The 15265-nt window shown below is 44.5% G+C and overlaps 1 protein-coding gene across 1 annotated transcript in view; it reads right to left on the bottom strand.

Moving 5' to 3' along the window:
• Window positions 1-15265, bottom strand: part of ANAPC5 (anaphase promoting complex subunit 5) — a 38465-nt gene that overhangs the window by 22712 nt on the left and 488 nt on the right. Inside the window, exons 2-4 of the mRNA XM_060785957.2 lie at window positions 8967-9046; window positions 6125-6234; window positions 1727-1922 (exon numbers count right to left, since the gene is read on the bottom strand). Coding sequence (XP_060641940.1) covers window positions 1727-1922; window positions 6125-6234; window positions 8967-9046 — 386 coding nt within the window. The remainder of the gene's footprint in view (window positions 1-1726; window positions 1923-6124; window positions 6235-8966; window positions 9047-15265) is intronic.

Here is a 15265-nt window from a genome sequence, read left to right as displayed (position 1 = left end):
ACCCCTCCCTATTCTTTTCTATGGCACACAGCAAACAGAGGAATTGATCAGCAACTGAACATACTGGAGAGGTTTGGGGAGAATTCACCATGATTCATAGGAGTTGTAGGCCCTGGGATGTATAGTTCACCTGCAATCTAAGACCTACACTCTGAACTCCATCAATGATAGACCTGGAACTAACTTGGCACCCCACCAGAGGGTGGGGGTGGGTGATATGGGGGGTTTAAATGGGTAATTAATTAAGATATACAGTAAAGGGAGTCACAACTGGAACTTGTATCCCAGCCATAAAGATTGTAAACATTTTTTATGTTATCTTTTAGATGGCTAAAGTTCATATTGTATTGTTTTGTTATCTGTATGAAGAAATAAATTTAAAAAATAAAAAAAAACTTGGCAGACCAACCAAATATACTAGAGGTTTTTAGAGAGATTTTTAGCAGTTGTAGTTCTCCTACATCCAGAGCGCACTATGAACCCAAACAATGATGGATCTGGACCAAACTTGGCATGCATACCTGAAATGCCCAAAATTGAATACTGGTGGGTTTTGAGGAGAATTGACCTACGCATTTTGGACCTGTAGGCACTGGGATTAATAGTTCACCTGCAATCAATGAGCACTCTGAACTCCACCAAAGATGGAATTGGACCAAACTTGGCACACAGAGCCCCCATGACCAGCAAATAATACTGGAGGTCTTTGGGGAAAATTCACCTTGATTTGGGGAGTTGTAGTTCACCTACATCCAGAGCACATATGAACCCAAACACTGGTGGATCTGGACCAAACTTGGCACAAACACCTGATATGCCGAAATGTGATTACTGGAGGGATTTGGGGGGGGGGGGGGGGAGAGGACTGACCTTCCTTTCTGGGAGTTGTAGTTCACCCACAACCAGAGAAATTGTAACATCCACTGATGGACCTGGACCAAACTTGGCACACAGAACCCCCATGACTAACTCAACCTACTGGAGAGGTTTCAAGGGACTACTGACCCAATATAGTGGGAGCTATAGTTTAACCTACAGCCAGAGAGCACACTGAACCTCATTGATGATATATCTATAGCAAACTTGTCCAACATAACAAACTTTAAGTACTGATGGAATTTCTCCAGGTTAACCTAGCATGACGTGAGTTGTAGTTCACCCGCAAACTTGTGCATTTTGTACAATTAAAATATTGACTTTTTCAAATAACTCGGGCAATACTGAGCAATAGCGTCATATAAAACAAAGCAAATAGTTACGTTTTCGAGTATATATTTAGTTATCCTAAAGTGTGACATTGGGTAGTCAATTAAAAAGGATGTATAAAAGTATAAGGTGCAGCTACAAGAACTGTAAATTTATGCTTTATATATGTCTAATTGCCAACATCAATATTCAAGAAGATGACTATGTGATGTCCTTTTTGTGTGAATATGCACCAGATGATATCAACTGTAAATAATATGATTAAAAGTGTAAGTAGAAAATATAAGGTACTCCACATACAACCACATTTCTCTGGCCTTGAAATTAATATACCAACTGCACACTGGAGAAAAATATACTTTGGAAAGAGAACACATGCATGCCTAAGTCACTAAGCAGATTCCAGCTATTCTTTTATGTGTCAAATAGGGAAGAGGCTACTAACAAAGGCTTCCAACACACCCATCTCTGATCAAGCGAAACGAGAGTAAGGCATTTCACGAAGAAACCATTAGAGCACCTGAGAGGCTCGTCAAATTCTTCCTTCTCCATTTTGCCATCCAGTTCCTCGCAGTGGGTTAGCTCCATCTCCGTCTCCTCCTGCCTGTTTTTCTTCTCGTCGCTTTGGAAGTACTGCTGGAGCGCTGTGTAAAGCTTGTACACTTGGCTGAAGGAGAGCTTGTTGTAGGCCAGGATCATGTGGCGCAGAAAGAGGCCTGTGTGAGTAGAGCAAGGGTTTTATTGACACCAATATATATCTATAGAGCAGGAATGGGCAAACCCAGGTCAGGGGGTCGGATGTGGCCCCTTGAGCTTTTTTTCTTAAGCCCTCCTCTCTCCCACTGTCCTATCCTTCTTTCCTTCCTCCTTCCCTCCCTTTGTTACCTCCATCTTTCTCCTTCCCTTCTTACTTTTCTTCCGCCCTTTCGTCCTTCCTTCTTTCCCTCTTTCCTCCCTCGTCCCCTCTCTCCCTTTTTTCCTTCCTTCCCTTTAATATTTTCCTTCCTTCTCTCTTTCCTCCCTCCATTCCCTTCTACTCTTTCACCCTTCTCTTCCTTTTTCCTCTCTTCCTTCTCTTTTTTCCTTCCTCCTTTCCTCTAGGGAATGTTTAGCTGGGAGAAGAGAAGGTAGAAAGGGAACATGGGAACCATGTTTCAAGATTTCAAAGGGTGCCCCATTGAGGAGGAGGGGAAGGGAAAATGATTTTCTGAGCTTTAGAGGCCAGGGCACCAGGGAGCAATGGGTTCAAATGGCAGGGAAAGAGATTCTATTGAAAAGATTAGGAAGAACTTCCTGAAGAGTGGCATAGGCTGCCTCGGAGTGTGGTGGAGTCTCCTTCTCTGGAGGCTTTTCCACAGAGGCTGTCTATTGGGAGTGATTTGATTGTGCCTCCCTGCATGGCAGGGGATTGGACTAGATGGCCCTTGGGGGTCTCTTCCAACTCTAGGATTCTAGATCAGAAGTAGGCAATATGGGTCTAATAAATACACTTTTTGTCTCCCATCCACCATCTCATCCTGACCAAGGCTAAGCCTTTTGGTCTTTCCTTCACTTTCTGCTTCCAAAAAAGAAGAGGAAAGGGAGGAAAGGGCAGGGAGGGGACTGGGGGAGTACCCTCACCATCCCGGACCACCCACCTCACTACAGCCCGCCATGCATCCCCCAAGTTAGACAGTTTGCCCATTCCTCCTGTAGTTAGCTTAGAGCAGTTGAGAGGGCATCAGATTGTCCTAATCATCCATTCATAGAATCATAGAATAATAGAGTTGGAAGAGACCACATGCGCCATCTAGTCCAACCCCTGCCATGCAGGAAAAGCACAATCAAAGCACCCCTGAAAGATGGCCATCCAGCCTCCAAGATAGAAGCTTCCACTGGACTCTGAGGCAGAGAGTTCCACCGTTGAATGGCATAGGAAGTTCTTCCTAATGTTCTGGTGGAATCTCCTTCCCTGTAATTTGAACCCATGGCTCCACTGAGTCTTCGTTTCCAGGGCAGCAGAAAATAAGCATGCTTTCTCTTCCTCGTGATATCCTTTCACATATTTGATGGCCATGTATAAATATGTGCGGGGAAGTCATAGGAAGGAGGGAGTAAGCTTGTTTTTTGCTGCCCTGGAGACAAGGACGAAATGGAGCAATGGATTCAAACTACAGGAAAGAATGGAGATTCCACCTGAACATGAGGAAGAACTTCCTGTCTGTGAGAGCTGTTCAGCAGTGGAACACTCTGCCCTGGAGTGTGGTGGAGGCTTCTTCTTTAGAGGCTTTTAAACAGAGGCTGGATGGCCATGCGATTTTCCTATTTTCTGGCAGAATGGGGTTGGACTGGATGGCCTACAAGGTCTCCTCAAACTCTATGATTCTATTATTTATACATGGCTATCATGTCTCCTCTTCTGAGGGCTAAACAGACCCAGCTCTTTAAGATGCTCCTCAGAGGGATTCATGGTCTCTGGACATTTGATCCTTTTAGTCTCCCTCTTCTGGACACATCCCAGCTTGTTAATATCTCTTTTAAATTGTGGTACCCAGAATTGGACACAGTATTATTCCAGGTAAAAAGGTATAAGCATGGCAGAATAGAGTGACTTCCCTTGATCTAGATACTAGACTCCTTCTGATGCAGCCCAGAATCCCATTGGCTTTTTTTGCTGCTGCATCTCATTGTTGTCTCATGTTCAGCTTGTTGTCCACGAAGACTCCAAGGTCTTTTTCACATGTGACTCAGTTGTTGAGCCAGGTGTCACCCATTCTGTATTTTTGCATTTCATTTTTTTCTGCCTAAGTGAAGTATCTTACATTTGTCCCTTTTGCTACTTTTGGCCAATCAGCTCTCTAATCTGTCAATCATTTTGAATTCTGAGCCAGTCCCCGGTTTGCAATTGCCCCTTTCACCACTACAGGGAGCTGTTCTACATGATGCGAATATACTTATTTGTTGTATTCTATTGTTATACTATATAATTACATTGTATTATATTTATATTATTATATAAATATAATAAAATATAGATACATACTGTACTGATTTTAGAGTTTTAAGCCATAGGAGAACACCTGATGAACCAAGCTGGACACAGCATATTATTGGAGAACACAGAAATGCTGGACCACTCTAACAGTCACCATGTCAGACTATGCAGAGAAGCCACTGAAATCCACAAGTATGTGAACAATTTCAACAGAAATGAGGAAACAGTGAAAATGAACAAAACCTGGCTACCGGTATTTTAAAAACTAAAATCAGGATAGTAAATAAACAACAACACTCAGAAAACAGGGGAATTCCAGACAGAAACATTCAGGGCCAGCTAACACATCTCAACAAAGGATTCCCCTAGGCAGGAGCAGCCAGGCTTTGAAGCTGCAGGGCTATTCAATACTAATCAAGGTGGCCAATGGCAACATTCACGCTTGCCTCAAACAGACAAGAGTTCTTTCTCCCACCCTGGACATTCCACAGATATATAAAACCCACTTGCCCAGTTTCCAACAGAGCTCACAACCTCTGAGGATGCCTGCCACAGATGTCAGCGAAACATCAGGAGAGAATGCTTCTGGAACATTTATTTCTTTATTTATTTGAAACATTTATATTCCGCCCTTCTCACCCCGGACGGAGCACAACATACAAACAGCAAACATTCCATGCCAGGACATAAAATAAGTATAATTAAAATCAATCATCTCTACTTTAAAATCAGCTGTTTAAAACCATCTCAAGCCACCATGCTGGCTTCGGTCAGTGGAGTGGGTTCTCTATTATTGCATCATTGCACTGTTCCAAATGCTTGGTCCCACAGCCAGGTCTTTACCATCTTTCTGAAGGACAGAAGGGAGAGGGCTGATCTAATGTCGCCAGGAAGGGAATTCCATAGCTGGGGCAATCACTGAGAATGCCCTGTTTCTCGTCCCCGCTAAATGCACCTGTGATGGTGGCAGGACCAAGAGCAGGGCCTCCCTAGAAGATCTTAGTCTTTGCGGTGGTTCATAAAGGAAGATGCATTCAAATAGGTAAACTGGGCCAGGGCCATTTAGGGCTTTATAAGTCAAAGTCAGCACTTTGAATTGTGCCCGGTAGCAAACAGGCAGCCAGTGGAGATGACTTAACATGGAAGTTGCATGCTCCCTGTATGCTGCCCAAGTTATTAACCTGGCTGCCTCTTGTTGGACTATTTGAAGCTTCTGAACAGTCTTCAAAGGCAACCCCATGTAGAGTGCATTGCAGTAGTCTATCCTGGACCACCATGGCCAGACAGCCCAGAAAACTCACAGCAACCCAACAAACAAAGACTACGTCTGATAACTAGAATTACAGAATCCCTAACCCAAGCATCACTGGGTCCCACTTCCAGCTACAAGAAACCTTGTTCAGCTATATTCAAGTTGAGCCTAACAACATAATGTGCATGTGCTCGGAAAAGGCAACTGCCTAGAAATTTAAAAAGTGATTACTGACAACTACCATAATAAGTTACATGGGACATTTTTGGCAATTCATGGAGATTTGTCTCCTACTGCCTGGCTGAAGCAAAGTGAAATCAGTTCATTCCTGCCCAGCAGTCATTCAGAAATAACTTGGTATCCTGTATGTATCTACGGCCCCATCTAAACCGACCATTAATGTAATTCAAAGATAGCTTCCAACTGTGACACCCAGACAACACACTCCCACAAAAGTGAACAAAAGGAAGCCCTTAATGAGTCTCAGTGCTCTATGGCTTGTGTCATCACCATCCGGACCTCAAACTGGTTCCAGGATTTCCTACATAATCCTTGGCACAGTAAAACCACTTTCTTCAATATTGGTTTGAAATTGCATTAAATGGGCAATGTAGATGAGAGCCCTCGGTACTTGGAAGCTTCTCCAATTGTAAGGGTTGTTTTGGATGCTTATATCAGAAATGATACAGTACCCACAACACTTGTCTTGTGAACTTCAGGTTCCGTCCCACTAAACGCCTCCGAAAGCTCATCGAAGAATTCCTCCATGTCTTTCAGTTCCCCACTTGCCATCAGCTTTATCCTGTGCATGAAGGAAGCAAGAATTTTTTTCCAAGTTGAACTATCTACCTAATGCAAAAAAAATGTTATTCCAGAGGTCATTACACAGCAGCTACCACTATCTCCACCTTTAGCTAGGCAGGCTAGAGCTAATGAGAACTGCAGTTCAGAAATATCTGGAGGACGACCTGATTCCCACCATCAGACTCTACCCAGAAGGCCTTCTCAAATAAGGGGGAGGAAAATCATGCTAACAGGCTCCATTTGGAGTCCAACGTGAGCAGCGTTGCTTAGGGCTTCTTAAACTTTTTCCACTTGTGAGCCCTTTTCATCTGAGAACTCTTTACATGACTCAAGGTATATAAGAAAGGTATAAAACTCAAACATTTACAGGCTGATTTCCCTTTTTGTGGAGTCCAGTTGAATAATCTTCTTCTCCTTCTTTCCTCATCAAACTTTACTGGATGGGGTCTCCTCAATGGAAGAAGCGTTGCCTTTTGGTTCTGCTGGGCTTGGTCTTCTCGGTCCTTTTCTATGTCTCAAGTGGCACGTGGGTGCCTTGGCGCGGGGCGTGCACATGGGCTCCCTCTTCTCCCGGGGCTTCCAGACCCCTTCCTCTTCTCTCTCCACTTCCTCCCCCTCTTCAGTAGTAGGAGGAAGGGGACAGAGAAGGCCAAGCCCAGCAGGACAAAAAGGCAGAGACTCTTCCACCAAGGAGACCCCATCTGGTAAAGTTTGACGAGGAAAGGAGAAGAAGGAAAGGAGAGCTTGCTTGTTCGCTTGACTCTACCGGTGCGCTGGGTGCTGCTGCCAAGAAACTCAGGGCTGCCTGAAGAAGGGAGAGGCTGCGGCCCAGCGAGAGCAGGCTAAGCCCATCTGCCCACAGCTCTGCCTGTTTCTTCTTCCACAGCTCCAGCAGGCTGACGCTTTACTTATCCAGCTTCCCCACCTGCAACACTGCCACCGAAGTAGAAGGAGAAAGGGGTGGTGACAGAGGGCCCTTCATGCTCCCAAAGGCAGTACCGCTTCTCACTGATGAGCAGGAATCAGACACCTCTGCGCCCCCCTCCTGGCTAGTTCTGGCCCCTTTCTTTCTATCCATCCCTTATTCTCTTTCTTTCTTTCACCCTCCCTTTCCTCCTCTCCTTCTCTCTTTCCCTTTTTTCTATTCATCCCTCGGTTTCTCTCTCTTCCTCTCCTCCTTTTTCTTTCTCTCTCCCTCCCTTCTCCTTTTCTATCTCTCTCCTTCTTTCTGTTTTTTTTTCTCTTTCTCTTATGACCCTCTCTCCTTCCTTCTCTCCCTCCCTTATGCCGCCTCTCCTTCTCCTTCCCTTTCTTTTCTCTTTCCCCCTCTTTCTCTTCTCCCCTATCTCTCTCTCTTGGCCTCAGAGGAAGGCAATGGTGACAACACAATCTGGCCAAGAAAACCCTGATGGTTTTGGCCCAAGAATTCCAAAAGCCAGCTTTTGCCTGAAGTCACATTACATTCAATTTGTAACAATGACAATACATCCTGCATATCAGATATTTACATTACGGTTCATAACAGTAGCAAAATTACAGTTATGAATTAGCAACGAATATAATTTTATGATTGTGGGTCACCACAACATGAGGAACTGTATTAAGGAGTTGCAGCATTAGGAAGGTCGAGAACCACTGCTCTATGAGGAACAGCCCTTGATCACAGACTTCCTCCTTTATTTGATCACCAGCATTTTCTGGTACTTCCTTTTTATGGTGCCGTAAAAAAGCTCCCCACTTAAGTGGTGCCTAATTTCTCTACTCACATTTCACAGCTGTTTTCAAACTGCTTAGCTGGGCTGAAGGTTGGGTGCTCACCCCAATCCAGCTTCGAACTGCCAACCTTTTGATTGATGAGATCTATTGCTGCTGGTGATTAACCAGCAACCCAGTCCTCTTAAAACTATTAGGAGAGACCAACACTCTTATACCAGGAAAGGAGGAAAGGCATACTTTTTGTTAAGGAACATTATGCCCAGAAGGTTACTCCTTGTGTTACTCATTGAATCGCTAGATACTTTGTTACTTACCAAAACCCTTCAGCCTATTAAAAAAAACCTTCAAAGATAATGCTGTGAAGTAACTAGAAAAATGTTACTTGACACACCAGAGGATACTAGATATATTATTTTTCAAATGTAGCTTTCTTACGTCCTTATTTCTAAAAGAATAAAAGCTTATCAATTTGTTACTTGCTACATCCCAGTTCTACTTCTTCAGAAAAACCAGAAATCCAGAGGAGAAAACAGAATATGAAACTCCATACAGCAGCTATTTAATATAGCCCCAGTGACACAGTTTGCTAAACCCTGGTGCCAGGAAGACTGAAGACCGACAGGTCGGAGGTTCGAATCCGGGGAGAGCGTGGATGAGCTCCCTCTGTCAGCATTAGCTCCCCATGTGGGGACATGAGAGAAGCCTCCCACAAGGAAGATGAAACATCAAAACATCCAGGCATCCCCTGGGCAACATCCTTTTTATCTCACACCAGAAGCTTCTCAAGTCACTCCTGACACACACAAAAACCTGTTTTATCCAGATCTTAAGTAGTCACATTGTTCCATTTGAAATTTGTTAGCTACTTCCTTCTGATTTTAAAATGCTATATATACCTAACAATCCTCCTGGCTATATCCTTTAAGCTTCAATTAAATTCAATGGAAAAAAACATTAGTTTTAAAACAGAACAGAGATGATGCAAGTGTGATGAAATGATATAGACAAACCTACCTTATGTGAACAGAACTTGCTATTTGAGGGCAGCATTCTTCAACCGCTTTAATTAATCGAGTGAGCGTCATATCAGGCCCCTAAAAGAAGCGGAAGCAAAGAAAGAAACAATACGTCCATAACAAATGCACCAAACACACCCAAAGGAAATTATTACAGCATTATTACCCTTGAATATAGTTTGGAAGCTTGCAAGCAGTAGGAAATAAGGCTACGCTGAACACTCATAGAACCATAGGACCAAACATGGTACACAGATCGATGATTACTCAACTTAAAATACAGGTGGTCGGGGGGGGGGGGGTTGCCACAGGATGATGGGCATTGTAATCCACCCACATCCGGACAGCCACGTGAATCCCACCAACGATGGATCTGAACCAACCGTAGTAAAAAAAAAAAAACCTTCATGACCCACCATAAAATACTGGTAGGCTTAGGGGGAATGGTAGAAGATGATGGGAGTTGTAGTTCACCCATATCCAAAGAGTATTGTGAACCCTACCAATGACGAAAGGCACAGCTCTCTTCCAAGCCAGCCAGATGGCACAGACTACTTCCCACAGTGCATCTCCCTTACTCCTTTCCTAGGCAGGCTGGGGATGATGGAAGTTGCAGCCCAAGAAGAAGGCTGAGCTGTCTGACCAGTTAGGAGGACAGTTTCGAGTTGCAGTCGGCCAGATCTATGGCTGATGGGAGTTGAATCCTGGGGAAATCTAGGGCTGATAGGCGTTGCAGCCAGCCAGAATCCAATGCAAGACAGCAGAAGAGCAACTAGAGGGTTGCCATGGAGACCTACATCCCCAGGGTGTGGTCAGTACCTGAGAGATAGAGAAATGACTGCTTTGCGTTACAGTCTGGTACATCAGTTTGCTTATTTAATTAAGTGAAGTGACAGTGGAATACCTTAAAAAACCCATAGGACAAGTCACGTAAAAAGCAACATGATTGACAACTTAAAAATGTGCAGGAAAGAGCCAGCTGTTACCCCAAGAGGCCACTAGAGAGTTGTGGTAAACAGCCAGCTGTTACCCCCAAGAGGTCACTGGAGGGTCATGGGAAAGAGCTAGATATTACCCCAAGAGGCCGCTGAAAGGTTGCCATGGAGACCTAAATCAGCTAGATGTGCTCACTACCTGAGGGACAGGGAAAGTACTGCCTTGTGTTTCAGTCTGGTAGGAAAAACATCCCTACAATCATAACACTAGCAATTGTTTTTACTAATAAAGATCATTACAAAATACAAAGCCAGGCAACACAGGGTACCTAAACTAGTATAAATATAAAAGTCAAAGTATGTATGTTGGTTTGCACCATAAAGGCTCCTACATGGCTTAATGGTTCTGGATCAAGCTTGGGACACATTATCCCTTCATTATCCAACTGAAAATGCTGGAAGGGTTTGAAAGGATTGACAGAGGATGATGAGAGTTGTAGCCCATCCACATCCAGAGAACTGTGGGTATCCTACACCCAGACAGCCATGTCTATTTCCAATGGGACCATTCATAACATCCAACACCAGTCAATGACTATCTCTAATAAACAACATTAAAAAACACCTAACATGGGCATCACCGGGTACCTATGCTAGTATATGTATATTGTGTGTGTGTGTGTTTGTGTGTGGCTTTTTTCCTTAGTGTACTGAAATGAGTGTGTGTCTTATACTCAAAGAAATATGGTGGTCTACTTCCTCAGATACCTGGAGGAAGTAGACTTAGGGTGCATCTACATTGTAGAATTGATTTGACCCCACTTAACCTGCCATGGCTCCATGCTATGGAATCCTGGGAGTTGGAACTGTACAAGGCCTTCAGCTTTGACTGTCCCAGAATGCTGGTGCCTTACCAAACTACAAATCCTAGGGCTCCATAGCACTGAGGCATGGCAGTTCAGGAGGTATGCATTTGGCAGTATCAATGACCCTATGAGACCATGGCTTTATGACCTGTGATTATGTGATTTGTTCTATGTGACTATGTAATTTTAATTAATATCACTGTTTAATTGTTATGCAATGGGGGTGAGAAGAGCGGGGTAGAAATGGTCTAATTAATTAATTAATTAATTAATCTAGGTTGTTGGATTCATGCAGCTTGACCCCAACTGAAGGCTATGGAATTATATGAGTTGTAGTTTGACAAGCTCCAGCAAAGGATCACCGCCTTGTCGGGGCGCTGGAGCTTGAGCACCTCAATGATGTCATGAGCGAAACCGTGAAGGGCCACCCAAGACGGGACGGTCGTGGCAGAGAGGTCAGACCAAGCGTGATCCCTGGGGAAGGCAATGGCAAACCACTCCAGTATCCTTGCCAAGAAAACTAAATGGACCAGTACAACCAGAGATATGTCGATATGCCATTGGAAGATGGGACTCCCAGGTCGGAAGATGGCCAAAATGCTACTGGGGAGGAGCAGAGGATAAGTTCAACTAGCCCCAGAGGTGATGACGCAGCTAGCTCAAAGCCGAAAGGAAGGCTAGCGGCCGACGGTACTGGAGGTGAACGACGAATCCGATGCTCTAAAGATCAACACACCATAGGAACCTGGAATGTAAGATCTATGAGCCAGGGCAAATTGGATGTTGTTATTGGTGAGATGTCAAGACTAAAGATAGACATTCTGGGGGTCAGCGAACTGAAGTGGACTGGAATGGGCCACTTCACATCAGATGACCACCAGATCTACTACTGCGGACAAGAGGAACATCGAAGAAATGGAGTAGCCTTCATAATTAATAAGAAATTCGCTAAAGCGGTGCTTGGATACAACCCAAAAAATGACAGAATGATCTCAATTCGAGTGCAAGGAAAGCCTTTCAACATCACAGTGATCCAAATATATGCCCCAACCACAGCTGCTGAAGAAGCAGAAGTAGATCAGTTCTATGAGGATCTGCAGGACCTACTGGATAATACACCAAAAAGAGACATTATTTTCATTACAGGAGACTGGAATGCCAAGGTGGGAAGTCAAATGACAACTGGGATCACAGGCAAGCATGGGCTGGGAGAACAAAATGAAGCGGGACGCAGGCTGATAGAATTTTGCCAGGAAAACTCGCTGTGTATAACAAACACTCTCTTCCAACAACCTAAAAGACGGCTTTACACATGGACTTCACCAGATGGTCAGCACCGAAATCAGATTGACTACATCCTTTGCAGCCAAAGGTGGCGGACATCCATCCAGTCGGTGAAAACAAGACCTGGGGCTGACTGTAGCTCAGATCACGAACTTCTTATTGCCCAATTTAAAATAAAACTAAAGAGATCAGGGAAAATACACAGACCAGTTAGATATGATCTCACTAACATTCCTAGCGAATATACAGTGGAAGTGAAGAACAGATTTGAAGGACTAGATTTAGTAAACAGAGTCCCAGAAGAACTATGGACAGAAGTCCGCAACATTGTTCAGGAGACGGCAACAAAGTACGTTCCAAAGAAAAAGAAAACCAAGAAGGCAAAATGGTTGTCTGCTGAGACACTGGAAGTAGCCCAAGAAAGGAGGAAAGCAAAAGGAAACAGTGATAGTAAGGGGAGATATGCCCAGTTAAATGCGCAATTCCAGAGGTTAGCCAGAAGAGACAAGGAACTATTTTTAAATAAGCAATGCATGGAAGTGGAAGAAGACAACAGAATAGGAAGGACAAGAGACCTCTTCCAGAAAATTAGAAACATTGGAGGTAAATTTCAGGCAAAAATTGGTATGATAAGAAACAAAGATGGCAGGGACCTAACAGAAGCTGAAGAGATCAAGAGAAGGTGGCGAGACTATACAGAAGATCTGTATAGGAAGGATAATAATATTGAGGATAGTTATGATGGTGTGGTGAATGAATTAGAACCAGACATCCTGAGGAGTGAGGTTGAATGGGCCTTAAGAAGCATTGCTAACAACAAGGCAGCAGGAGACGACGGGATCCCAGCTGAACTGTTTAAAATCTTAAAAGATGATGCTGTCAAGGTGATGCATGCCATTTGCCAGCAAATATGGAAAACACAAGAATGGCCATCAGACTGGAAAAAATCAACTTATATCCCCATACCAAAAAAGGGAAATGCGAAGGACTGCTCCAACTTCCGTACAGTGGCCCTTATTTCTCATGCCAGTAAGGTAATGCTCAAGATCCTGCAAGGAAGACTCCAGCAATACATGGAGCGAGAGTTGCCAGATGTTCAAGCTGGGTTTAGAAAAGGCAGAGGAACGAGAGACCAGATTGCCAATATCCGCTGGATAATGGAGAAAGGCAGGGAGTTTCAGAAAAACATCTACTTCTGCTTCATTGACTATTCTAAAGCCTTTGACTGTGTGGATCATAATAAATTGTGGCAAGTTCTTGGTGGTATGGGGATACCAAGCCACCTTGTCTCTCTCCTGAGGAATCTGTACAAGGACCAAGTAGCAACAGTCAGAACTGACCACGGAACAACAGACTGGTTCAAGATTGGGAAAGGCGTATGACAAGGCTGCATCCTCTCACCCAACCTTTTTAACTTGTATGCAGAACACATCATGCGATGTGCGGGGCTGGATGAATGCAAAGCTGGGGTGAAAATTGCTGGAAGAAACATTAACAACCTCAGATATGCAGATGACACCACTCTGATGGCCGAAAGCGAGGAGGAGCTGAGGAGCCTTCTAATCAAGGTGAAAGAAGAAAGCGCAAAAGCCGGGTTGCAGCTAAACGTCAAAAAAACCAAGATTATGGCAACAAGAATGATTGACAACTGGAAAATAGAGGGAGAAACCGTGGAGGCTGTGACAGACTTTGTATTTCTAGGTGCAAAGATTACTGCAGATGCAGACTGTGGCCAGGAAATCAGAAGACGCTTACTTCTTGGGAGGAGAGCAATGTCCAGTCTCGATAAAATAGTGAAGAGTAGAGACATCAGACTGGCAACAAAGATCCGCCTAGTCAAAGCCATGGTATTCCCTGTAGTCACCTACGGATGTGAGAACTGGACCTTAGGGAAGGCTGAGCGAAGGAAGATCGATGCTTTTGAGCTGTGGTGTTGGAGGAAAGTTCTGAGAGTGCCTTGGACTGCGAAAAGATCCAACCAGTCCATCCTCCAGGAAATAAAGCCTGACTGCTCACTGGAGGGAAAGATACTAGAGACAAAGTTGAAGTACTTTGGCCACATCATGAGGAGACAGGAAACCCTAGAGAAGACAATTATGCTGGGGAAAGTGGAAGGCAAAAGGAAGAGGGGCCGACCAAGGGCAAGATGGATGGATGGCATCCTTGAAGTGACTGGACTGACCTTGAGGGAGCTGGGGGTGGTAACGGCCGACAGGGAGCTCTGGCGTGGGCTGGTCCATGAGGTCACGAAGAGTCGGAGACGACTGAACGAATGAATAACAACAGTTTGACAAGATCTTGTTCCTGGTCAGCCAAAGAGGGCTGGTGCCTCACCTTATTTCCCTCCCTCCTTCCTTTCCCCTTCCTTCCTTCTTTCCCCCTCTCCCCTTCCTTCCTGCCTTCCCTCCCTCCTTTCCCCTTCCTTCTTTCCTTCTACTGGTCCAACGGGCGGCATCCAGGTTACTAATGGGAGCGGCGCTCAGGGAGCACACTACTCCTCTGTTGCATCAGCTCCACTGGCTGCCAGTTTGCTACTGAGCACAATTCAAAGTGCTGGTTTTGGCCTATAAAGCCCTAAATGGTTCCGACCCAGCTTACCTGTCTGAAAGTATCTCTTCCTATGAACCATCTATGAGCGTAAGATCGTCTGGGGAGGCCCTGCTCTCAATCCCATCTGCCTCGCAAGCATGATTGGTGGGTATGAGACAGGGCCTTCTTGGTGGTGCCCCCCTCCCCAGCTATGGAACTCCCTCCCCAGGGATATTAGATCATCCCCCTCCTTCCTGACTTTCTGAAAAAAGGTTAAAACTTGCCTTTTTGAGCAAGCATTTGAGAATGCAGCGGAATAGATAATATGGAACTACGCATTGATGAACATGGAATGGCTACACGATGTCACTGGAAACGCTTTTAACAAGATGACACCGGTGATTAGATTTTAATGGTTTTTATATATCTTTTTATATTGTTATGTTGATGGTTTTTAATTGCACTTTTATGGATGTATGGCATCGAATTGTGCCAACCTGTAACCCGCCTTGAGTTGCTGTAAAGCTGAGAAAGGCGGGCTATAAATATAGTAAATAAATAAATAATCTTCTGCCTCTCCCCATCCTTCCTGCCTTCCCTCCCTCCCCCTTTCCTCTTCCTTACTTCCCTCCTTTCCCCTCCCTCCCTTCCTTCCAAATTACAACTCGCAGGATTCCATAATA

This window comes from Anolis sagrei, chromosome X (genome assembly GCF_037176765.1).
Source record: "Anolis sagrei isolate rAnoSag1 chromosome X, rAnoSag1.mat, whole genome shotgun sequence".
Classification (NCBI taxonomy): Eukaryota; Metazoa; Chordata; class Lepidosauria; order Squamata; family Dactyloidae; genus Anolis; species Anolis sagrei.
The sequence above is the reverse complement of the archived record's forward strand: the minus strand, read 5'-3'. Positions and strand labels throughout refer to the sequence as shown.